We start from the raw sequence: 26,878 nt of genomic DNA on the forward strand, positions 1-26,878 counted from the left end.
CGGCCCGGGCATAAGACACTAGAGGAGCAGTATCTTTGGGTCAGGGTGCGACCAGTGACGGTGAGGCTGTGTCATTGTGCGCCTGCGTGGCAGGAGGGCGGGCTGACTGATGCAGCAACGGCATTAACTGACCGACGGCAGTATGGCGGCGCGAGGTGAGTGCAGTCGGTGAGACCGTGCGGGCGATGGAGACGGAGCGGCAGCGGTTGACGATGGTGCCGGCCTTCATTGGCCATGCCCGTCGCCGTTCCTCACCATCGCATCGTAGCTGCGCGCCGCTTTCGTGGCGGCCGGAGCCTGGGTTTTCAGGCCTAACGTTTCTTTTATCCCTGTGGGATTTTTAATAAAAGCACCAGGCCGCCTGGTGAAGCCCGCCGGCCCCGAACATCGGCCCACCCCGGTGCCGGATCCGTGGCGACCAGCGCTGCCACGATGCCCTTCAATGGGGCGCGGCTGCGTCTAAAAATATAAGTCTCACCCCCCGCTGGCGGCTGAGAATCATGGAGTCAGTCAGCTGGTTTTCAATGTGACTGTCAGAACACCTGTTCTTAAGAGTTTTGGTTTTCTTTTACATAGTTGAAAAGTGTAGGTAGAGGAAACAACTTTTTAGAGCGTGTTCTTTCGCCGGATACGTGGCGACTCTTTGCATACTTTGTGTATGGTATCTTGTACGTCTTGTATGTGTATGTGACAAATAAAGTTGACTTGACTTGAGTATGCAAAACAAATAATTTCATTGTGACGCAAAGTATTTATCAATCATTCAATTATAGTAAAGCTCTTGAACCCTTTTTATAATGGATACCACAATGAGTTTGTCTACTGTCAGCTGTGATTCCATTGGTAAGACTGTCAGCCATGGGGAGTTGTGGGTTCAAACTCCAAGCACAGAAAATTATGCTGACATTTTACACGTTTATTATAAGCACGCTACGTTTAACCACATGTTAGGGACAAGTCTCTATTCCTTTACTATATATCTGTGACCAGTTATCCACTGCACCGCCAGTTCATCTGTTTTTAGTCATCATTATTCCATCAAATCACTCCTTGGCTTTCAGAAATGAAAACAGTTCCAGCCTTTCTAATCTGCCCCTTTAACTATTATCCTTCATCCCTGGAACCATTCTTGATCGCTTCTGGACCTCTTCCATTGACTTCACATTATTTTACAATGCAGTGACTGGATTTGAACACAATACTCCAGTGAAAGCTGGGCCAGACTTTTATAAAATACCCTGATTTTATATTCTGTTATTTATAAACCCTAAAATTGTATATGCCTCATTAAAGCTTTCTCAACCTGCCCTTTCAATGATTTGTGTACATAGAGCCTCAGGGCCCTCTGCTCTTACATCTTTTTAAGACCAGTATATTTTCTATTTTGCATTGTTCTACCGAAATATATGATCTCGCGTTTCCGTGTATTAAACTTCATCTATCACACATATGTATATTTCATTAGCCTGTCTGTTTCCTGCTGAATCTATTAATATCCTACTCCTAGTTCAACAATGGAAGCAAACATCTTTCATTCTGTTCTGTTCAAGTCCATTGCTCCTCCATAAATGCTCAACATTTCAATGAACATCATTTTCAGTATTAATGCTTTATTAAACAATAATAATTAGAAATATTGATCAAACATTGGTTGCTTTGAGGTACGATCAATGTTTCGAATGCTTCATCACCATCATATGAATTGTGAAACAATGCTGTGTTCGTTTTTTGTTGTGCTTTGGGAGGAATGATAAATGTTCTATTTATAGTAATTCCATGGGAAAATATTATTTTTTCAATTTACATATTCTAATTTTTTTATGTACAATTTCCCCCCAAAATTTGTTTAGTTTGTTTACAAATGTTACTTTGTTTAAATCTAGTGAATATCTTCATTACTTTGAAAGGTACATGATCAACAAAGATATTCAATATGCACTTCCCAACAAATAATGTTGCCCTCTAATTAGGATTGCCATTCATTTTCATTTAATGACTAGTGCTAGGTTAGTATCAGAATTTCTAAAATTGCATATAAAATGTATTTTCTTAATCAAAATTAAGCATCTGCACTCGGATAATGTTGAAGTGCTAGTTCTTGCATTGTATGGTTGGAGTGCACTTGCATTGTGATATTAAAGAAAAAAATAATACTGCTTGAATTTCATAGATATTCCATAGATATGCTTTCATTTATTTCTGATGGGAGTCTTTAATGGCAGGTTTATATTTGTCAAGCAATGAAACTGAAAAAAAACATGAATTTTAGGGAAATTGCTTTGAGGTTCAATCAATGTTTCTAATTTTCTATTTTTCTACTTTTAAGGCCTAAGTCAAACAGCATTGTCACAGAATGATGGGCTTACGTTTATTGATGAAAGTGACTTGTGCAAAAGTATCTCCACAAGCAATTCTCTTCCAGTAGAGATGCTCATACCAAACACTTCTGAAACACATGAGATCTCAACTTCTAATCCAGAAGCTGTAGTAAGTGAAAATAAAGTTATTGGACAAGAAACCAGTCTGGAGCCCTTTACAAATTTGCCACATTCTTTAACAATGCAAGTGGAATCACCTGAAGGTTCAGCTTCAATGGACACTGAATCGCAAGCTGAGAATTCTTCACCTGATAGAATAGTGGAAGATATAGAAAATGCAGGACTTAATGATTCTGAAATCCCCTTTCCTGCGGAATATGAAAAGTTTTGGAAGGTGGTTGAGGATAATCCCCAGGACTTCACAGGTTGGACGTATTTGCTGCAATATGTAGAGCAGGAGGTGAGTAGAATGTGAAATATTGTTTCATTGATTTTCATCACTTCTGGAAAAGATGTGCTTAATGCACTAGTGTGCTATCTTAATATGCTAAAAATTGAATTATTTTGTTAACAGAATATGTATTGCTGGTGCAGTAACACTTTCTGCCAATGATAAAAATAACAGAGCTGAATGATTATCAGACTTGTCAATTCAACCATATGTTATTTAGAGGTGTACTCCGTTTGCTTTTGTGTAAATCTAATTTAAGAAGATTTACAATTAAGATTTAAGTCTGGTTCACTGCCAAATCCTTGAGTGCTAATTTCAACCATAAAAAAAAATGAATCAGAGTAAATGTTGGTTGCCTTCTGTGTTGGTTAGCTAATTTTTCTATATTATTATTCAGTTTTGAGAGTTTTTAAAAAAAAAATGATTTTTTCATTGGAATCACTGAAATTCTACATTTATTGGATTAAACTGTCAACATCATTTATAGTACAATCAGTCCCTGGGTTGCACCAGGATTCTATTTCTGACAGCTGTTCATAAGCTGATTTTTTTAATGCAAGTTACTAATGTTATTTTCTATACAACCTATATTGTCGTCTTCTGTGTTAATTCCCTATGATTCTTTAATTTCATAGAATATTTTCCATATTCACCTTAACGATACAATACAATTTAAATTAATGGAACGTATATTGTATCCTGTTGTTAATAATACCACAAACAATTTTTAATTGTTATTAATATCTTAAAAAATGCTTGTCTTATGGGAGAAGTTTTGTACGTTAGCCTAAACTAGGGAACCATTGTTCTATCTGATAACTAGGAAATGCGAAGCTTTTTCCATTGTAGTATTTTGATATTTTTAAGAACAAAATCAAAATTTTCTTAGAGCTTCTTGTAAAACTCTTGTGACTAGGCATTATGGAGAGGATTGGTTCATGGCTTTGTCAGTCAAGCATACAGTACTATGAATTGCTATAATTCAAGCATGTAGTTTAAATGAATTATCCTTCATGTTGCATTTTTATGGAGGAACTACACTGGTTTTATTGGGAGGTTACAGTGGTCACGTTTTCCTTCATTTTTAATAAATCGATTCTTTGCTGTATATTGTTGAGAGCCATAAGCCTTTTCCCTCGTCCAACTGATTGCATATTATAAATACAGTTTATGATTTGCACACTGGATAAAATAAAAGTACTGTTAGGTGGACAGTGTACAAGAAATAATTTGATAAACGCATTAGATAATTTCTCAAGATATCTACAGGGCAAATGTTAGCAATTGAAAAGTCCTAAATGGAAAGTCCTAAATGGAATGGAATGAGAAGGCAGGTACAGGATACCGAGTTGGATGATCAGCCATGATCATATTGAATGGCCTACTCCTGCACCTATTTTCTATGTTTCTATGTCCCACTTTCAGATGAATCAATAATTCAGTTTACATCTTCCAGTTTATTGTTCAGTGCTCGCAATGTAGTCTCTGCATTTGCTTTGCTGAACATCTCTACAGTCTGAATTTCAGTTGCCTGCTTCTTTTATTCTCCATACCACTGTGAGCTCTATCTTTGGCTGTTCCACCATCCCAGAAAAGCCCCGTGTAAGGTTGAGAAACACTATTTATTCTTGGCACATTGCAGCTCTCAGGACTCAACCTTTAATTTCACGTAACCACCCTTTGCCATTGGTATAAATGGAGAGTTCTGAGAATTCATTATTTTTATTTTTCTCTATCGACTGAGTTGTAGAGTTTTAGAATTTCCATTTTATATTGGATTTGTAGAGCCTACTATGTGTTGCTTCTCTGATGTTGTGTAATCTCACAGTTCTGGCATTTTAATCTTTCTCTTTCCTTTAATTCCACTGCATTTTATATCCTGTCCAGATAGACAGATCATGTACCATTGAAACAAAAAACTTAAGCACCCTCATTTAGCTGGCATCATCACCCTCTGGATAAATCATATCTGTTGGCCTTTACTATATTGCAGACATTCCCTTTATTTGTTCCATCCCTTTCCATTTACATGCAATGTTTTGCAACTCTAGCAATTCGGTGCTCGAGAACTGACAGATAAGGCAAATGAACCCAGGACATCGATAGGTACGTGTTTTTATAGTCATTATGAAAACTTGGCTTGGGGAGGGACAAGACTGGCAGCTGTATGCTCCGTGAATCATATGCTACAGGTGAGATGGAGGGGAGTTGATTTATTGATTATCCCATGAGGCTATGAGGTGAGGCTGAGAAATAAAAAAGGGGATGATCACCTTGTTGGGATCCCCAAATAGCCAACAGTAATTAGAAGAACAAATATGCCAAGAGATTGCTGACAGCAGCCAGTCAGAATTGAGCCTCTCTCTATTGCAGTTAGGTCAACCACATTATTCCTGGGCATTAGGAGAGGAAACGGGGAACATCGTGTGTCTCTATATGCCGACGACCTCCTTCTTTATGTGAGCGGCCCTGCAATTGTGTCCTTGTTAGATCAGTTTGGAACTTTCTCTGGCAATAAACTAAACCTCCAAAAAACAAATGCTTTCCCATCAACCTAGCCCTACAGATCCGACAGGAAGCCCTGCCCTTTCCCATATCTCAAGAAGGTTTTGGATATCTAGGAATACACATTACCCGCTCTTTTACATCCCTGTTTGCAGATAACTATACGCCTCAAGTTAGCCAAATGAAGGCTGACTTTGAGAGATGGCGTAGTCTACCTCTCACTATGGCTGGGAGAGTGCAGTCAGTGAAGATGACTGTACTTCCCAGATTTCTTTACTTGGTCCTATGTTTGCTGGTCTTCCTATCCAAGTCATTTTTTAACTCGGTTAACCAATCTATAACCTCCTTTATATTGGGTAACAAGGTTCCAATGGTCAATAAGTGCACTCTCCAAAGAGGTCGTGAAGTAGGTGGACTGGGCCTTCCTAGCTTTATTCATTATTACTGGGCATCTAATATCCAAAAGATATTATTCTGGCTCCACCGACCAGATACAGACTGGTGTCTACTTGAGTCAGTCTTGTTATTTCCTTGTCTCTCCCAGTTTAGTTCCGGAAGTGGCGGCACTGTGAAACGGCTGCGGCTCGCCTGCAGTCTGTCTGTTTTTACTTTTTTGTGTTGTTTTTTTTGTCTAGTTCAGTTACATTTTTGGTTATTAGGTGGTGTTGTGTGTGTGTGTGTGTGTGTGTGTGTGTGTGTGTGTGTGTGTGTGTGTGTGTGTGGTGTGTGTGTGTGTGTGTGTGTGTGTGTGTGTGTGTGTGTGTGTGTGTGCGTGCGTGCGTGCGTGCGTGCGTGTGTGCGTGCGTGCGTGCGTGCGTGTGTCATGGCTCCCGGGCTGGAAGGCGCTCCCGTGTGGGCGGCCTGGGCCCCGACGAGGTGCTCCCGTGTGGGCGGACCGGCTCCCAGCTAGAAGGCGCTCCCGTGTGGGCGGACCAGCTCCCGGCTAGAAGGCGCTCCCGTGTGGGCGGACCAGCTCCCGGCTGGAAGGTGCTCCCGTGGGGGCAGCCCGGTGTGGGGCGGAGACGCTGCCGTGTGGGCGGTGCGGGGTGGAGACGGTACTCCGGTGGCTGAGGCGGAGTTCTGGCGGCGGCGACCTGAATCCGGGGTTCGGCCGCGGGCCAGTGGACGACATCGTCGGGAGCTCGCAGGTCACAGGCTGGTGCCTGTTTTCCAGAGCTCCCGTTGCAACAACTGCGTCCGCTGGACTGGAGGGCGGCAGCTTCGACCACCCCCGGGCCGCGGAGCTTGAACCGCAGGACTGACTTGCCATCGCCCGGTGGGGTATCGCCTTAGTGCTGAGGGAGAAGAGGAGGGAAGAGACAGTAACTCTAAGACCTTTGCCTCCATCACAGCGAGGAGGTGCTTGGTGAACTCACTGTGGTGGATGTTAATTTATGTTTATTGGGTGTTGTTATTATTACATGTATGGCTGCAGGCAACAACATTTCGTTCAGACCGAAAGGTCTGAATGACAAATAAAGGATTCAATTCAATTCTAGTATATTCCTCCCTGCCATTGAAACCCTCTTGATTTACATTCAACCCTGTCGTACTATCCATCATCAAAATTTTTTATCGATTTTGTTGCCATTATAAATTTACATTGGCTTCAGTTCTGGGTCCCATTCACAGTAACCATTTATTTCCCCCCCCCACCCCCTCCACACTATAATCACCTTTAGAAAGTGGGGTTTGAATGGTCTTATGTGCATTTTGATAACCTACACAGAAAATATGGTCTCTCACATAATCATTTCTTTAAATATCTTCAGGTCCATCACTTTGCCATGAAAACATTTCCCTCTTTTCCTGATTTCCCGCCTGTCACAGTGTTGGATAAACTAACTTTTACCGTTGCAAATAAAGGACTGATCTCTGTAGTATATTCTCAACTGATGTCTTTAGGAGATCAAAACCTGAACAAAGTTAAAACTAGGTGGGAAGACGACCTTGGTATAGATCTGTCTGAGGAATGCTGGACAGAAGCACTGAAAATAGTCCATTCCTCGTCATCATGTGCTAGATTGGGGCTCATACAATTCAAAGTTTTACACGGGGTTCATTTAAGCAAAGCCAGGCTTGCTGACATATGTCCGGGGACAGACGCTGGCTCTGACAGCTCCTTCTTTCCAGCCAATCTAACTCGTGCATTTTGGTCTTGCCCCAAACTTGGTAACTACTGGGCAATGGTTTTTAAAACCATCAGTGAAGTCCTTGGGATGACAGTGAGACCTTGCCCGCTTGAAGCTCTATTTGGTGTAGCAGATAAAACCTTGGGTTTAAATGCTACCCAGTCTGATATCATTACATTTACATCACTTTTGGCCCGTAGGAGAATCTTGCTGGTATGGCAATCTACCACTCCTCCATCTGCTGCTGCTTGGCTGGAAGACATGATGTTTTTTTTAAGGCTAGAAAAGATTAAATTCACATTGAGGGGGTCTGTGAAAAATTTTATTTGAAATGGGGACCTTTTTTTATTATACTTTGAGGGTCTAAAGGAACTACCTATTGACTGAGGGCACTTGACAGTAGGTGGGGAGCTGCCTTTATTCTGTTTTGTTACTTTATTATTGTTAAAATGTGCATTTGTATTTGTGATATGTTTGTATTGTGAACACATTAACTGCCAAGGGGTGTTTAGGGAGGGTGGGTAAGGGTTATTTTGTTATTATATATAAAAAAACAAAATGGAAGGAAATGTAATGCAATATGTCAGATGTACTGTATTTTTTCCCTCCAATAAAAATGAATAAATAAAAAATAAATAATAATAATTGAGTATAGATAATGGGATGTTGTGGTACAGTGGTAGAAGATGCTTTTGTCCTTGCAAAACCTCCAGGACCACACTTTCGTTATGTACAGTTGTAGTCACCCTGCTACAAAAAGATGCTGTGAAACGGGGAAGAGTGCAGAGAAAATTTACGAGGATGTTGCCTGGATTTGAGAGCCTGAGCTATAGGGAGAAGTTTGCATGCAAGGACTTTATTCTTGGACTGTAGTAGTTTATAAAAAGCAGCATTTTTTGTTTGGAATAACTTGCACGTGTTGTCTTAACATTTAATTATCATGAGCTACTGTTGCCTTTTGAGTCTCCTGATTATTAGCTTGAATACCTTCAGATTACTTTTCCTTAATCAAATACATTTTAGTGATCTAAAGCGGATGGGAAAACAGTGAAGAAATTGGAGTTAATTGACAGCATAAACATTTGTTGTGGGATAGAATCTGTCAAACTGCATTTGCTCACTTCCTGTTGGTTTGTTGCAGAATTTTGTTAAACAACTTAACTGAATCCAATTGATGTTAGTTCTAGAAGGTGACCAATCATTACATTCTCGGTGTATCAAGATTGGGTAAATTAGTGCAATCTTTCAAATATCAACCATTATTTGAACAATCTTTTTAATTAATTCTCAATTTTTTGTATGAGTACATTTGGCTCCCAGTTATTCACCCAGTAGTGTACGTCTAGAGTTTAGGTCTCTGGAGTGAGAAGTTCCTGGGAAGTTGCAGTCACATTGAAATTTGTACAATGTGTAATGTTAAGCCTAGTTTAGATTGTTCAGGTGGATTTTAAATTTGAATAAATTGTACCTTTTGGTCAGAGTATTATTGGCTTGTCTTAAGAATGGTAATGCAAATGTGATTCTACTTTGGTTGGAATACAGGTTTTACCGATAACTACAGTGTACCTATGTCATTACCGAGGGTGTTTGGCCATTCCTTCTTACAAAATTAGTTTCATAACATTTTTATTTTTATCATCCCTACAATAATGAACAACAATAATTAAATCATTTAATGTGCGCTAAATGGAAATTTGATTTTGAATTGTAGGTATATTAAAATAAAATGTAACCACCATGGATAGGACAGGTCTGGAGGGATATGGACCAAATGCAAACAGGTGGGACTAGTGCATCTGGGACATGTTGGCCGATGTGGGCACGTTGGGCCAAAGGGCCTATTTCCCCACTGTATCATTCTATGACTCTAAATGAGTTCACATTACTGAGGTATGTGTCGAAATTAAACTGAAGCACTTTTTTTTTTGCAGAACCATATTCTGGCAGCCAGAAGAGCTTTTGATCATTTTTTGTCCCACTACCCATATTGCTATGGCTATTGGAAAAAATATGCTGATCTTGAACGGCGACATACCAACTTGACAGAGGCAGATGAGGTGATTGATTTCTTGTGACTTTGTCCTTCTATTTGCATTTCATTTTTAATTTTAATCTGGCCATGTCTCAGATTAATAGAAGACATATTCTATTCAAAAGCGAATGCAAGCCATGTAAGAGGTTTTGAGATTTTGATTTTGGCTTTAGTAAATAATTTTATGGTCTCATCCACTTTTTCAGAGTTAAAAAAATATATTTTCCCTTAGCAGTTTTCAGCTAATGTCTTCTCTCTTTGTTAACAGGTTCATTAGTACTACAATTTGTCAAGCTTTGCAGTGCAAATCAATGCAGTTTAACAAGTAGGGCAGGGCTTTTCTGACAGTTTTACTTGGGTGCTATAATTTTAAACCCAATTATTTTTCCCTATATTTATGTTTGTGTTTTCTTTTTGCTGAATTTTATTACATTTGTGGTTAGAGGCTGTCAGTGATGTTCTAATGGGTCTGCCCTATGGTCTGTACCCCAAGCCTGCCCTACCTTGTCAGAATGCAGGAGTCATCTCACACTCTGAAGATCAAGGCTGTACGCGTGGAGAGCAGAACATTGTGATGTTCTTACCACCCTCCACATAATGGTAATGGATGATTATTCAAACAAATTCCTGGAAAGTAACATTTTCAGTATACAGACTCTGCTGGTGGTTTTTTAGTAATAAATTAATTTTAGTTATTATTAGAAACTCTTTGTCGCAGGTGTACCGGCAAGGACTGCAAGCAATACCTCTTAGTGTTGATCTATGGCTCCACTATATCAATTTCTTAAAAGAGACCTTGGATAGCAACAACCCAGAAACTGATGCAAAAATAAAAAGGTAATATTGGATTGGTATCATTGTGACATAATTGCACGGTAATTCAATTAGCATCTTTCTATTGACCTTCAGTAAATTTCATTTGAATACATTATTTAAAAATTAAATTTTATTCTGAGTTCTATCCACCTTCACAATTCAAAGAAATTCGAAAGTATCACATTCATCATGTCCAGCTCACTATATTTTCTAGTTTCTCCTTATGTGCCGTTTGCCTCTCGCTGAGTTTTATCACATTTGAGTGACGATGATCGCTTTTATTTCTCTACTGTTTTCTACATATTTGTTTTTAATAGAAAACAATGCTGAAAAGTGTGATAAAGCCCTTCACACTTTAAGGTTAGGAAGAACTAATAACTGTTTTAATTTACTTAGACTAAATGGGATCTACTGTAAATTTGTGTATGACCATATTGCTCAATATTTGGCAGAATGCATGGAGTTCCATGGCTCAGATCTGCATTCCATAGCTGTGTGGAAATGCGGCAGCACAATGGCAAGAGTCAAACAAACATCTCTCTTGTTTGAGAGATCACAAACAAGATCTCTCCTATTTGTTATTTTCTCATTGTTTGCTTGTTGGGCAATCCATTTGCGCAATTAATGATGTATTATCCAGCACAACCTTTCCCTCAATCAAAATCATCTCCGTGAAATACTACCTCAAGACGACAGCTTCTATCATCAGGGTTCTCCACCATCCAGACCATACCATCTTCTCGCTGCGGGCAGTAGGTTCAAGAACAGCTTTTCTCCTCCAACTATCAGATTCTTGAACCAACCTGCATAACCATAATATTACCTCAACCAACGGAACACTGTAGACCATCTCTTCCATGCTTGTTCTGCAGTCCCGGAGTTGCATAAGACAATAGAATAAAAAAATAGGGATGCTTGTGGAGATAGAAGAGCAAATGGTTCCTTTTGGAATGATGAAAGAGGAACACGTGTTTTTTGTTTAATGTGGGAGAAATAATCATTATCATTATCACTCATTATCTGTTGAATTTGTAGGCAGGTAGGATGGCTGGGAAATTATTTTGCATTGGGTGGGAGGAGAGTGGATGAGAGCATAAGTGCAGGCAATAGAGCAGAAAGATTGGGAATGAAGTTTGTTTGTGAGAGAAGATATTTATCTTCAAAATATTTGAAGAAAGATATTGCCCATCGAGACATAGACAGTATGTTAGGCAGGGATTCCTCGAATTTAGAATGATGGGGTCAAGTAAAATTGCAATGAATCAGATATGAATATTGTTATTGTGCACCTGGAAAAGACAATGATTTCAAATGATATTGCCAGAGAGAATAAATTAGCGAACTAATTGGTGTGTTGATCAATGCTATTTCACTACTTGGGAATTGAAACCTTAAGTTCAGGCATGAAGATCTAGGAAAGCTGGATGCAGGTTTTAAGGTCATGTACAATGATTTTGGAAAAGAGTCGATTGCAAGAATAGAGAGTTTTTATGGCCATTTTTTTATAAGATGTGCCAGAGTATTATTTTAAAGCAATTTTTAAATGCAAGGCTTGATTGTTGGTATTTGGGCCACATAAAATAAACAATCTGATTTTGTTACTGAAAACAATTTTTAGAAAATATTAAAAATTATTTCTTTAGAATGCAGTACAGTAATCAGTTTTTTTAAAATTAAATATTTCAAAGCTGTCAATTACAATATGGCATTGTTGCTAAATCTTGCCTAATTTATTTTTAGATGTTCAAAGTCTTGCAAATCAGTATAATTAACAAAAAGATAGTAATACATTCGTACATGGGCTGTGGTCAAACTAGTGTTGGGCCTGCTTCTGAAGTGTTAAAATGAGCACTAATGGTTGCTTAAACTTAAATTATGGTGAAGCATTTTGAACATAAAAAGTTGCATTACTTTGCATTAAGTTACATTAATTAGGAACTTGAAAAGAAAGCACAAACAAGTTGAAACTTCATGCAACAGTGGCAAACTGACATTTTATTCTGTATTCCTATAGTGTGTTTGAACATGCTGTGCTAGCTGCAGGAACTGACTTTCGCTCAGATAGATTGTGGGAAACCTATATCAACTGGGAAAATGACAGAGGAAATCTGGAGGAGGTGACAGCAATTTATGACCGCATTCTTGGTATACCAACACAGCTCTACAGTCATCACTTCCAAAGGTAAACTTGAATAATCAAAATTGAAAACCCCTTATATTTATATTTCATGTCCTATAAATTGAAAATCGTTCTGCTTTTTGAAGAATAAAGACAAAACTGAAGTACTTTTCAAAAATAATTAGATAGGGAAAGAAAAGCAAAGTTGGTTACATGTGGAGCGAGGACACTTCTGTTGAAGTTGGCAAGCAAAGTTTAAGAAAGTTGGCTGGCCAGACTCGATCTTGTATAATGCCTTCATTTGTTGCAGTTTATCATTGTTAGAATTTTATTGTGACAGATGTTGTTGTATTATGTTGGACTGTTCATGAGTGCCCAATAACTCCACACTAAAAGTAATCTCAATTTTTAAAATGCCTTTGTTCCTGACTGGTAACATCCGCAAAAATCATAAATTAAATTCAAGAATTGTGCCAAACCTCAGAATAATCTTTAAATTCTCCATATTCTTAGTAAATTAAAAATTGTAATAGTTTGTTTATTTTTTGTGCAGAAATTCTACTACAGTCAACAAAGGATTAAATGTGAAATTCACAATAAACTGAATCCTCAGGGTAGGAAAATTCCTGTAGTGTATCCCAATATTTTGTATTATAAACTGGAATTTTCTTTCCTAACTTTTTGTCTGGTTTTAAAAAAAGACTCAATACTTTGGGATATCCCAAAAAGTATAAATAATGCTACTGTTTTTCAGGTTCAGAGATCATGTTCAGAATCACTTGCCTAAAGATCTAATCTCTCCAGAGGATTTTATTAATCTACGTCAAGAGCTGGCTTCCACAAATGCACATTTTGACAATGATGGTATTCCAAGAAATGACTTGGCAGCTGAAATTGACATAAATGATCCTGCACGGGTAATGTGGACTACATACCAGTTTCATGATCCATGTATGGTCAGAATGTTTCGTTTGACTAAGAATTTCAAAACAAGTGTACATAACTAACACATATCAATTGGAAGTAGCTGTAAATTTGTTCTGCCTGATTGTTCACAATTCAGTTGTGTTACTTCAGCCGCTGGAGCCCATTACATCTGTCTCTAGTTCTTTCTGAAACTCCAAATTTTGGAGTTAGAAACTTCTTGTAAATCCCAAATCCATACTAATAGTCCTTCTTTTAGCAACATTAACAACAAAATGTACTGTAACTACTTAGCAGGGCGAATTACATTATTTTCTGTTTTTATTTCTAATTTGCAGCATCTATTCTTTGTTGCATTCATAACACTTTCATACCTTTAAGTCTTATTATCCTCTTTGCCTCTACTGCTGTCAGATTTTGGAATCCTTTTTCCTATAATGTTTAAACTATATTGTTTTATTATTCATGTTTTATGTGTCATTCTTAATTGTTACCATATAACCATATAACAATTACAGCACGGAAACAGGCCATCTCGGCCCTACAAGTCCGTGCCGAACAACTTTTTTTCCCTTAGTCCCACCTGCCTGCACTCGTACTATAACCCTCCATTCCCTTCTCATCCATATGCCTATCCAATTTATTTTTAAGTGATACCAACGAACCTGCCTCCACCACTTCCACTGGAAGCTCATTCCGCACCGCTACCACTCTCTGAGTAAAGAGGTTCCCCCTCATGTTACCCCTAAACTTCTGTCCCTTAATTCTGAAGTCATGTCCTCTTGTTTGAATCTTCCCCATTCTCAAAGGGAAAAGCTTGTTCACATCAACTCTGTCTATCCCTCTCATCATTTTAAGGACCTCTATCAAGTCCCCCCCCCTTAACCTTCTGCGCTCCAGAGAATAAAGACCTAACTTATTCAACCTATCTCTGTAACTGTTGTTGAAACCCAGGCAACATTCTAGTAAATCTCCTCTGTACTCTCTCTATTTTGTTGACATCCTTCCTATAATTGGGCGACCAAAATTGTACACCATACTCCAGATTTGGTCTCACCAATGCCTTGTACAATTTTAACATTATATCCCAGCTTCTATACTCAATGCTCTGATTTATAAAGGCTAGCATACCAAATGCTTTCTTTACCACCCTATCTATATGAGATTCCACCTTCAAGGAACTATGCACGGTTATACCCAGATCCCTCTGTTCAACTGTATTCTTCAATTTCCTACCATTTACCATGTACGTCCTATTTTGATTTGTCCTGCCAAGGTGTAACACCTCACATTTATCGGCATTAAACTGCATCTGCCATCTTTCAGCCCATTTTTCCAAATGGCCTAAATCACTCTGTAGACTTTGGAAATCCTCTTCATTATCCACAACACCCTCTATCTTGGTATCGTCTGCATACTTACTAATCCAATTTACCACACCTTCATCCAGATCATTGATGTCCATGACAAACAACAAAGGACCCAACACAGATCCCTGAGGCACCCCACTAGTCACCTGCCTCCAACCCGATAAACAGCCATCCACCATTACCCTCTGGCCTCCCATTCAGCCACTGTTGAATCCATCTTGCTATTCCTGCATTTATACCCAACAGTTGAACCTTCTTAACCAACCTTCCATGAGGAACCTTGTCAAAGGCCTTACTAAAGTCCATATAGGCAACATCCACTGCTTTACCCTCGTCAATTTCCCTAGTAACCTCTTCAAATAATTCAAGAAGATTAGTCAAACATGACCTTCCAGGCACAAATCCATGTTAACTGTTCCTAATCAGACCCTGTTTATCCAGATGCTTATATATATTATCTCTAAGTATCTTTTCCATTACTTTGCCCACCACTGAAGTCAAACTAACAGGTCTATAATTGCTTGGTTTACTCTTAGAACCCTTTTAAAATAATGGAACAACATGCACTGTACGCCAATCCTCGGGGACTATTCCCGTTTCTAATGACATTTGGAATATTTCTGTCATAGCCCCGGCTATTTCTACCGTACGTCGTGTTACTTGCGAGCAGAGCACCAAGGCAAATTCCTTGTATGTGTACATACTTGGCCAATAAACTTCTTCATTCATTCATTAATTCCTCTTCCCAATCCTTGACATCTGAAATCTTTCCGAAAAGTCTCCTTAATATGAAATCATAAAAGTGACATTTGATACGATCGCCAGTCATAATTGTACACTTGTTTGATCATTGGTCCTGATATCACATGCTTAATGAGGTTCATTAAATCCGGTAAGTGGAATACCCCCAGAGTCTGCGAGAGTGGGGGTGCAAGATGACTCATCGACTGACCACCCGGTAACAAACCTTGGAACGGACACGACATTAAATCAGGGAAGTGGCAAAACTCTTGAAAAACGAGCAGCTCGACAAGTTCTTCAGACCTGTAGGTGTGGCTGGACTAAAGTAACATCAACTCGTGGTCTCAAAATTCATCAGGGCCAGGGACGGAAAATTCCCAACCCAGGGCCCCGCATTGACCAGATTCTGTGAAGAGGAAGGTCAAATCGGTTGGATGAAACTCAGAGGCAGGAAGAAATCCACAGTCCGCAGAGCATCAACACCCTACGGGATATGGCAGAAGTTTCAGGCAACAGTCCAAGACGCAACCAGGCTTATTGTAAAGTGGAGAACATGCAAGGACATAAGCCGTTGGAGAAGTGGCCAAAGTCTAACAGCAAGGAGTGAGAAATCATCAATGCAGATGTGAGTTTAATCTTAAGTGGAATCAAGGGATCAGCAGAAAAGAAGTTGGAGAAGATGGGTGATCTAGTCTACAGCTTTGGAAAGGAGAAATTGGGTGAGAAGGAACAACTCAGCAGAAAAGATAGGCCTCCTCTCCCCCAAGTCCCGTCGTCTCCATGAAATCCAACGACTTGTTAAAGAAGAGGCCTGAGGAAGGTGTGGAAAAAAGCAACAGCAGAAGGAAGGAGGGCATCAATCTCCTTCCAGAGGACCTAAAACGGAGGCTCTCAAAGCTGCGCAGAGCAGAGAATTTAAGGAAACATCGCAAAAAGGAAAAAGCAAGAACAGACTTCTAGAAAGATCCCTTTAAGTTTGTGAAAGGCATTTTCACAAAAGAGAAAAGCGGATCCTTGAAAATGTCAAAAGGGTTGAAGGACACATCAGAACCATCCACTCTGATGAGTTAAAAGATGAACCGATTTTTGTCCCCGCTGACATCCCACCAATCTCACCCCTATAACATCAATTTGATATCAGCCCTCCCAAGCTAAGAACGGCCTCTGCACCAGGCCCTAATGGTGTTCCGTATTGTGTCTACAAGAATACCCCAGATATTCTGAAATTCCTCTGGAGGAACATGAGGATTGCGTGGGAAAAGCAAGTCATCGCCAAAGCCTGGCGAAGAGCGGGGGCAGTGCCGATCCCAAAGGGAAAATAATTGTCCACTGTCGAACAGTTTCGGAAAATAAACCTTCTTAACATAGAGGGCAAGATCTTTTTCAGTGTGGTGGCGAAAAGACTTACAAAGTATCTGAAACAAAACCATTTCGTTGATGCGTCAATCCAAAAGGCTGGCATAGTAGGCTTCTCAGGATGCCTTGAACATACCAGCATTATATGGCATCAAATCCAAACTGCAAAGAAAGAACAAAATAATGTCTTGTTCCTCGACCTGGCCAATGCCTATGGATCAGTTCCTCATTCGCTACTGTGAACTGCTTTTGAATTCTTTCAGGTGCCTGCAATAATAACAAATCTGGTAAAAAAACTACTTCCAGGATCTGCAATTTTGTCGCACAACATCAGACTTTACCACAGCGTGGCAACCACTGGAAGTAGGCATCATGGCGGGGTGCACCATCTCCCCATTGACCTTCACTATGGCAATGGAGCTCATTATGAGAGCATTAAAATGGGTTGTGGGAGGGAAACGGCTGCAGTGTGGTCAGCGATTGCCACCTATACGAGCCTACATGGACGATATAACAACACTAACAACAACTATCCCCTGCACCAAGAGACTTCTGGAAAAACTTCATCAAAACATCACATGGGCAAGGATGAAGATTAAACCCAGCAAGTGCAGAAGCATCTCCATTGTCAAAGTTCAAGTCAAGGATCAAAGATTTCATATTGACGGAATACCTGTTTCAGAAATGCCAGTGAAGAGTTTGGGCCAATGGTATGATGCAAATCTCAAGGACACCGAGCAGTTAGAACAACTCAAAAAGGATACCATCACGCATATAGCTCGCATCAACAAGACCTTGCTACCAGGAAAACTCAAGCTGTGGTGCTTCCAATTTGGTATACTACCAAGAATCATGTGGCCTTTAACTATGTATGAAATCCCCATCAACAAAGTGGAAAAGCTGGAAAGAATGATCAGCACAGGTGAAACAGTGGCTTGGACTTCCACGATGCTTAAGTGCTGTCGGAGTGCAGGGCAGTGGCAAATTGGAATTGCCCATTGCAGGACTTGTGGAAGAGTTCAAATGCACTAAAGCAAGGTTGGTCATGACCCTCACTGCATCTGAAGATACTGTTATTCGAACAGCGGCCCCCAGTGTGGCAAAGGGGAGGAAGTGGACCCCATCTGAAGCCGTTCAGGGTTGCTAAGTCTGCTCTTCATTTCCGGGATGTGATTGGCCAAGTCCAACACGGGAGAGCTGGGCTTGTCCCAAAAGCTCCTCAGTGGCACAAGGCAACATCAGTGCAGAAGAGACGGCTCGTGGTGGAGGAGGCAAAGTGACACGCCAAGGCCGTCTCAATGGCCAAGCAGGGCCAATGGACGAACTGGGAGAGCCTGGAAAAGAGGAAACTCAGCTGGCGTGACATCTGGCAAATGGAAGGATCTCTGCTTAAGTTTTGTCATCAGAGCCACTTATGATGTTCTACCATCATCCCAGAACCTGAAGCAGTGGTTCGGAGAAGACCCCGCTTGCTCCCTTTGCCAAGCACCTGCATCACTAAGGCACATTTTAACAAGATGCACTATGAGCCTCGGCCAAGGGCGTTACACTTGGCGGCATAACCAAGTTCTCAGACAGCTGGCATTATTCCTGGAACAGAGGCGTAAGATCACAAATGCTTCCCCACAAACATCGGCAGGAAATGTCCACTTCGCAACATTTATACCAGCAGGCCAACCTCCATTGTTTAAGCTGTATTTTCAACCCAAAGCCAGGTTCATTAACTGCTCTAGCTAACCTCTGTCTCCTTCATCATCACAAAGGGAGAACAAAATCCTTCTTCACTTTCTACTGATGATTGTAAAGCTAAACCCCAGACATTGTTGTCTTTTCTTTTATTACTCTACCTGTAACCATAAAAAGTCAACCTCGAGATATGGAGGTTAATTATATGGAGTCACAGAATATTATCTGGACAGAATAAAGAAACAAAGCTTTATTTTACTACTCTTGTATCCTTTATCCATGTGGAATTGTGCTTTCATTTGTATCAACATATGCCTTCCCTTTCTTTCTGCTTTTTCATATTCCTTGCTTTCAGTAATTGTATACCCACTCACATTTAATCATTCTTTTGTAGATAGAATAACTAAATTATCCAGTTTAAAGATTAACTCTCCCTTCAAAGCAGGAATGTACTTTTGGAGGAGAAAATCTATAGATGCTCTTTGCTGCTAAGCAAAGATCAAATCATCGTGTTATGTTTTGTGACACAAACCATTCTGCAAGGAACTAATATAATTATTTTGTGGAAATTGGGACTTTAAAAAGAACATGATGATATTGTTTGTTTTGACTTCCAATTGCAATCTTAGATTAATTAAACAAGACTAATGTTCTTTCTCATTCTTGTTTCTTTTTTGACTTTCTATTTTTATGTTTCTCACTTTTTGTCTTGATTTTGTTTTTCTTTGCCCACTTACTCTATTCTCCTTTGTAATTTCAATCTCAGTTTTCTGTCTTATATTTTCTGATTCTTCCTGCATTCACAACTTTTTATTTTGCTGTCTCTCTACTTGTGCCCCCCCCCCTTTACCGAACTTTGCTTTTCCTCTTTCATTCAATATTTTTTTTAATCTTAGACATTTTTTCTCTCTTCCTTACTATCCATCTGCATTTATAACCATATAACAATTACAGCACGGAAACAGGCCATCTCGACCCTACAAGTCCGTGCCGAACAACTTTTTTTTCCCTTAGTCCCACCTGCCTGACCTCTATCAAGTCCCCCCCCTTAACCTTCTGCGCCCCAGAGAATAAAGACCTAACTTATTCAACTTTCCTCTGTAACTTAGTTGTTGAAACCCAGGCACCATTCTAGTAAATCTCCTCTGTACTCTCTCTATTATTTTGTTGACATCCTTCCTATAATTGGGCGACCAAAATTGTACACCATTTATGAAAGGGAAATAATGAACAACATATCTTGAGGTTTTTTTTTCCAAGTTGCATCTCATAGAATGGATAAGGAGAGACCAGATTAAGTTTTGCAAGGTGCTGCATGAGCTTATTATACAGAATTAGAGTTCATGGTATTGGGAATAATACATTGGTATACTGAGATGTCATGGGGTGATAGTTGCATGCCAAATACAGCATGAACTTGACGATTTCCCAATGATGGGGAATCCAAGACAATCGGAGACAAGGCGCTGCTGCATATTCAATCGGCTCATATGGTCACATACACAGATACCATCTGAACACTGACATAGTTAGTGTTACCTTCGAAGAAGTACTGAAGGTACTATATTGTATGATGGTAGACAAATCTCCAGGACCTGATCAGATATATCCGAGGACATTGTGGGAAGCTGGAGAGAGGAAACTGCAGGAGCCCTGGATGAAATTTACGAGTCGTCCATAAATACAGAAGTGCCAGAAAACTGGAGACAAATGGTGTGCCTCTATTCAAGATGGGCTGCAGGGAAATGCTGGGAACTATAGGCCAGTGAGCTTAACATCTGGAGGTAGAAAGTTATGAGAGAGTATTCTGAGGGCTAGGATATACAGGCATTTGGATGGGCCAGGACTGATTAGGGATAGTCAGCGTGGTTTTGTAGGTGGGAGGTCGTGTCTCACAAATATGAGTTTTTGTCTTATGACCAAAACGGTCGAAGAGGGCAGAGCTGTAGATGTTGTATACATGGATTTCAGTTAGGCATTCAACAAGGTTCTGCAAGGTAAGCTGGTCTGGAAGGTTAGATCGCATAGGATCCAAGGAGAGATAGCTGGAGTGATGGTGGAGGGTTGCTTCTCGGACTGGAGGACTGTGACTAGTGGTCTGCCTCGGGGTTCGGTGCAGGGCACGTTACTGTTTGTCATCTACATCAATGATTTGGATACGAACATACAGGACGAGGGGTGATCTTATAGATGTGTACAAAATCATGAAAGGAATAAATCGGGTAGATGCACAGAATCTCTTGCCCAGAGTAGGGGAATAGAGGACCAGAGGACATAGGTTCAAGGTGAAGGGGAAAAGATTTCATAGGAATCTGAGGGGTAACATTTTCACACAAAGGGTGGTGGGAGTATGGAACACGATGCCAGCGGAGGTAGTTGAGGCTGGGACTGTCCCAACATTTAAGAAACAGACAGGTACATGGATAGGTCAAGTTTGGAAGGATATGGACCAAACGCAGGCAGGTGGGACTCGTGTAGCTGGGACTTGTTGGCCGGTGTGAGTAAGTTGGGCCGAAGGTGCTGGTTCCACACTGTATCACTCTATGACTATAAAATAACAAAAACACACATGATCATGGCTTCAAACCTATCACTACCCTACTCAATCTCTCTCGCTCACTCCCATTACCTTACATTCCCAACCTCACTCCCTTAGTTTCTTCCCTTTTTTACTACTTATTTTCCTTTTTGATTCCCATTGTCTGCTACCGTACATACCCTCAACTCTGCAGCCTCATTCCTATCCTCCAAAAAATGTGTGTGGCAGTCACTTGATCACTCAAGAATTAGATTTACCCCTTTTCCCCTTCAATCATTGCTGCTTGTTCCTTCAGAGATGTTTGCTTGACCGTGGGTTGTATGGAGGTAATTGAGAGGTTCTGTGGTGATGTATACTGTTTAAAAGAATGAACATTGTTGGTAGAATGCTGTCTGAAATATTTGAGGTTGTGTATTTTTGTTGGAAATACCACAAAGCTTTTTAAATGATGAGAGATTAGAAAGTGCTGGTGTTCAGAAGAACCCAAGTGTTCTTGTGCATAAATCATCAAGGAAAGTTAATATCTACATAGAACAAGCAATTATGGAAAATGGTATGTTGACCTTCAATGCAACTCTACATAGCTTGACCAATTAAAAGAATGACAATACAATTGAAGAATACAGATTTTTTTCAGGGCTTGATAGGATACAAAGTTGATGTTTCTATTGACTGGGGTATTTAGAACCAGAGGGTCACTGTCACAAAAGGGATTAGCCTTTCTTGAGGACTGAAGAAATGTGATTATTCAGAGGACAGTGAATCGTTAAAATTCTATACTGTTCAGTATATTTTAGACCGTTCAATATATTTTTAATTATTGACAAAATCAAGGAAAAGGATTTAATCATTCTAAGGAAAGTCACGCTACACCGAAACATGAGGGGCCAAATGGCCTGCTCCTGCTTTTATTTTTAATATGCTTCAGCCCCCTTTCCTATATATTTAATCTTCCCTTTTATTACCTTCCATGTTTTTTTTAATTTTCTTATTGTGTTTAACCATATAACCATATAACAATTACAGCACGGAAACAGGCCATCTCGGCCCTACAAGTCCGTGCCGAACATTTTTTTTTTTTTTTTTTTCCCCTTAGTCCCACCTGCCTGCACTCGTACCATAACCCTCCATTCCCTTCTCATCCATATGCCTATCCAATTTATTTTTAAATGATACCAATGAACCTGCCTCCACCACTTCCACTGGAAGCTCATTTCACACCGCTACCACTCTCTGAGTAAAGAAGTTCCCCCTTATATTACCCCTAAACTTCTGTCCCTTAATTCTGAAGTCATGTCCGCTTGTTTGAATCTTCCCTATTCTCAAAGGAAAAAGCTTGTCCTCATCAACTCTGTCTATCCCTCTCATAATTTTAAGACCTCTATCAAGTCCCCCCTTAACCTTCTGCGCTCCAGAGAATAAAGACCTAACTTATTCAACCTATCTCTGTAACTTAGTTGTTGAAACCCAGGCAACATTCTAGTAAATCTCCTCTGTACTCTCTCTATTTTGTTGACATCCTTCCTATAATTGGGCGACCAAAATTGTACACCATACTCCAGATTTGGTCTCACCAATGCCTTATACAATTTTAACATTACATCCCAGCTTCTATACTCAATGCTCTGATTTATAAAGGCTAGCATACCAAAAGCTTTCTTTACCACCCGATCTATATGAGATTCCACCTTCAAGGAACTATGCACGGTTATACCCAGATCCCTCTGTTCAACTGTATTCTTCAATTCCCTACCATTTACCATGTACGTCCTATTTTGATTTGTCCTGCCAAGGTGTAACACCTCATATTTATCAGCATTAAACTCCATCTGCCATCTTTCAGCCCATTTTTCCAAATGGCCTAAATCACTCTGTAGACTTTGGAAATCCTCTTCATTATCCACAGTTTTTTTATTTCTGCTTTCTCTAGATTTATCTCTCTGTACACGATTATTATTTTGGGCAGATATATGGATCATAAACGTTTATAGAGATTTGGCCAAATGCAGGCAAATGGGGCTAGCTCAGAATACCAACATGGCGTGTGTGGACAAGGTTGACCGAGTAGGATATTCTCATGCTGTATAGCTCTATGACTCTATCTCTTACCTGTGAATCCTTTACAGATATTGTGCGTGTGTAGATTCCTATCGGTTACTAACCTAGTTTTCAAATTTCCAATCTGTTTTCAGAATGTGTTTTCTTTTTACCCCTTTCATTTTCACTGGTTCTCATTGTTCTTGATTTTGCTGAGAACCTTTTTATTCTCTTTCCAGATTGTTTCTGAAATAGAAAATATGCGTCATAGAATTATTGAGGTTCGTCAGGAAATATATAATCATAATGAGAATGAAGTTAGCCGTCGATGGGCTTTTGAGGAAGGGGTAAGTATTTTTTAAGAATGGTAAATAGTAGAAAAGCAAATTAAGTGTACTATTTGTTAATCTGTTCTCTGCTATTTATACGGAGGAGTTCTAATTTTTAAGCATGAACACGAGGGAAAATTGTATGACTGTTTTCTAAATATTTAGAAGAATATTGTTACGGCTTCCATTCCTTCATTTTGAGGGTTTTATTGAGTACTAGACCAAGTGGGACCCACCCGTTGGGTCCCGTCCCCTCATTAAAGGACTTTGGTTAGGATTTGCACAAATAACAGTTGGATGCCACGTATTACATTCATCAGGGGCATTACTTAAAAAAATAAAAGGTTTCACTAAGCATTGAGACCCAATCAGTTCCCGTCAGCGAACACTTCTACTTCACAAATAATATTAAGAGAATTGATATCATTATTTGTTTTTCTTCCCCCAGAGATGCTACATGATCTGAATATTTTCCAGCATTTTTTGCTTTTATTTCAGATTTCCAGCATCTGGTTTATTGCTTTTTTGTAATTTTACCACTTTCTACAATAAATGTTAAAGGTTGGAAACTTTGAGAAGTTGGTGCTCTGAAAGCTAACATTTGCTATCTGCATGTGCTACCTGTCCTACTGAGCATTTTCTGTTTTAATTTAATTAGATAATTGTTTGCAAACGGAAATGTTAAAAGGTGTGGAATATTAGCAAAGACATCAAACCAGACAAAGTGTGTAAGAAGGAACTGCAAATGCTGGTTTAAACCAAAGATAGACACAAAAAGCTGGAATAACTCAGTGGGATAGGCAGCATCTCTGGCGGGAAGTAATGGGTGACGTTTCAGGTTGAGACCCTTCTTCAGACTGGTTTGGGATAAGGGAAATGAGAGATATAGACCGTCATGTGGAGAGATAAAGAACAATGAATGAAAGATATCCAAAAAGGTAACGATGATAAAGGAAACAAGCCATTGTTAGCTGATTGTAGGGTGAAGATGAGAAGCTAATGCGATTTGGGTGGAGGAAGGATAAGGAGAGAGGGAATGCCGGGCTAACTGAAGTGAGAGAAATCAAGATACATATCACTTGGTAAGCTGCCCAAGCGAAATGTGAGATGCTGTTCCACCAATTTGCATTTAGCCTCACTCTGACAATGGGGGGAACCATGGACAGAAAGGTCTGTGTAGGAATGGGAAGGAGAATTAAAGTGTCCAGCAACCGGGAGATCAGGTTGGTTCACGCTAGCTGAGCAAAGGTGTTCCGTGAAACGGTCGCCCAGTCTGCGCTTGGTCTCACCAATGTATTATCACAATCACAATCACAATAATACTTTATTAGCCAAGTATGTTTTGCAACATACGAGGAATTTCATTTGCCAAGATGGAAGGCAAAAAAAAAGTTCAATCTGCCCTTTGCTCTCCCACGGTCGAGAGCCTCGAGCTTCCGTTGATGGGATGAACTTGACTCCCGTAGCCGGCTGCGGACCTTCCGCATTGAGGCGATCAGCTCCTGCATCGGGGGTATGTCAGCTCCCCCACGCCGGACGATCAAACCCTGCATCGGGTTTGGTCGAACATTCCGCAAAGTTGGAGCTCCCGACATTCACACCCTCTCCCGAGACTGCGAGCTCCCGATGTAAAGTCCGCATGCCGTGTTTGGAGCGATCCCAGGCAAGGTCCACGCCCCACGGTGGGGCCCAAGGTCAGTCCAAGGAGGCCTCCAGCTCCATCAATGGTTGGCCATAGAGCGACCGGAGAATGCGATCCGAAGTTTAATCGCATCTCCGGCAAGGTAAGAAACTGAAAAAAAAAAAGTTTCCCCCAACCCATCCCCCTCCCCCCGCATAAAACAAACCGGAGAAAATTTACAGACTTTTAGCACACACTAAAAAAATTAAAAAAGATGAAAAGAAACAGACTGTTGGCGGCGCTGCCAATCGTGCGGCGCCCACTAGAGTTCACATCTTGAACAATGGATACCATAGATGAGGTTGGAGGAGGTGCAAGTGAACATCTGCCTAACCTGAAAGGACTGTCGGGGTCCCTGGACAGATTCGAGGGAGGAGGTATAACGACAGGTGTTGCATCTTCTGCGGTTGCAGGGGAGTGTGTTGTTTTTGGTAGGAAGGGATGAGCTCACCAGGGAGTTGTGGAGGGAACGGTCTGACGAAGTGATTGAAATATCAGTGTATGTTTTGTTTGCTGAAGGACATTGTGATTTATTTGAATAAAATAATGTAGGCTGACTAGATCCAAATTCTATGTTGGTAAAGCATGATTAAAAAATATTATTTTCTTTGTATAGATTAAACGACCTTACTTTCATGTAAAACCACTGGAAAAAGCGCAGCTAAAAAACTGGAAAGATTATCTTGACTTTGAGATAGAAAATGGAACCCTTGAACGAGTTGTGGTTTTATTTGAACGGTGTCTTGTTGCTTGTGCTCTTTATGAAGACTTCTGGATAAAAGTAAGTGTTTTGTATTTTTATCTTATTCATAGTGTCGCTATGTTTACTTGGTGTATATATACAACAGCCTTGAACCTGCAGATTATTTGAGGCCAAGAATCATCCAGGGTCTTATTAAATGGTGGATTGCGGCCTTCTCTTTCCTATGTTCTTCCTAGCCCAATAAGACCAAAATAAATCTGTGGGATGATCCAAAATCTGACACGAGACGCAATAAAATGAGGTTTGATCCCAATTGACGTGTAGATTGATGATGCATGTCAACCAATCACACACAAGCCAGCATCACTAACTCCACCCCACTGTATCACTTAAACTAACACTTGCTTCCAGCACGGTTCAGTTCGAGCAGCTAGGATGTGATGCCAAATAACCATCCCCTATGCTGTTAAAGTCTCAGTGCTGATTAACATAGAAACATAGAAATTAGGTGCAGGAGTAGGCCATTCGGCCCTTCGAGCCTGCACCGCCATTCAATACGATCATGGCTGATCATCCAACTCAGTATCCCGTACCTGCCTTCTCTCCATACCCCCTGATCCCCTTAGCCACAAGGGCCACATCTAACTCCCTCTTAAATATAGCCAATGAACTGGCCTCAACTACCCTCTGTGGCAGAGAGTTCCAGAGATTCACCACTCTCTGCGTGAAAAAAGTTCTTCTCATCTCGGTTTAAAGGATTTCCCCTTTATCCTTAAGCTGTGAATTAAAGATGAATTTAAACTACAATCTGTGTCTGGTGTACATCTACATTGTGTCATAAGTGGGATCAGAATTCTTAGCAGTAGCATGCTGTAACGAGTAAACAGTCGGATCATCTTGCGAGTTAATTGGGCTATGTTCGGGGACGGATTCTAGCTGGTATTGAGGGTTGAGACTTGTTGTCTCGTTGCAAAAAATTGAGATTAGACTTGAAGCCGGGCGAATTCTTCCCAAGGGCTCGACTTGCTGCGCGACATGCAGATGCAAAGTGGTTTAACTTTTTTGCAGTAATTGCATGATTTGCCAAATGCAGGACAAGCTGATTGTCTGCTGTGTAAGTAATTGCAGTTAGGACATCT

General features: G+C 40.3%; 1 protein-coding gene across 3 annotated transcripts in view; it reads left to right on the top strand.

Moving 5' to 3' along the window:
• The window catches only part of prpf39 (PRP39 pre-mRNA processing factor 39 homolog (yeast)), a 39,245-nt gene continuing 12,367 nt past the window's right edge, over positions 1–26,878 (top strand). For 2 of the 3 annotated variants that reach the window (XR_008723983.1, XM_055640369.1), the window contains exons 1-8: positions 1–155; positions 2,327–2,778; positions 9,338–9,463; positions 10,157–10,275; positions 12,269–12,436; positions 13,128–13,290; positions 23,266–23,373; positions 25,653–25,817. Coding sequence is in view for 2 of the 3 variants with exons in the window: in XM_055640369.1 (XP_055496344.1) it covers positions 143–155; positions 2,327–2,778; positions 9,338–9,463; positions 10,157–10,275; positions 12,269–12,436; positions 13,128–13,290; positions 23,266–23,373; positions 25,653–25,817 (1,314 nt within the window). In the remaining variant the exon portion in view is untranslated. The remainder of the gene's footprint in view (positions 156–2,326; positions 2,779–9,337; positions 9,464–10,156; positions 10,276–12,268; positions 12,437–13,127; positions 13,291–23,265; positions 23,374–25,652; positions 25,818–26,878) is intronic. The other variant, XM_055640368.1, reaches the window with a different exon arrangement.

The sequence above is a fragment of the Leucoraja erinacea genome, chromosome 9, assembly GCF_028641065.1.
Source record: "Leucoraja erinacea ecotype New England chromosome 9, Leri_hhj_1, whole genome shotgun sequence".
In the NCBI taxonomy this organism is placed as follows: Eukaryota; Metazoa; Chordata; class Chondrichthyes; order Rajiformes; family Rajidae; genus Leucoraja; species Leucoraja erinaceus.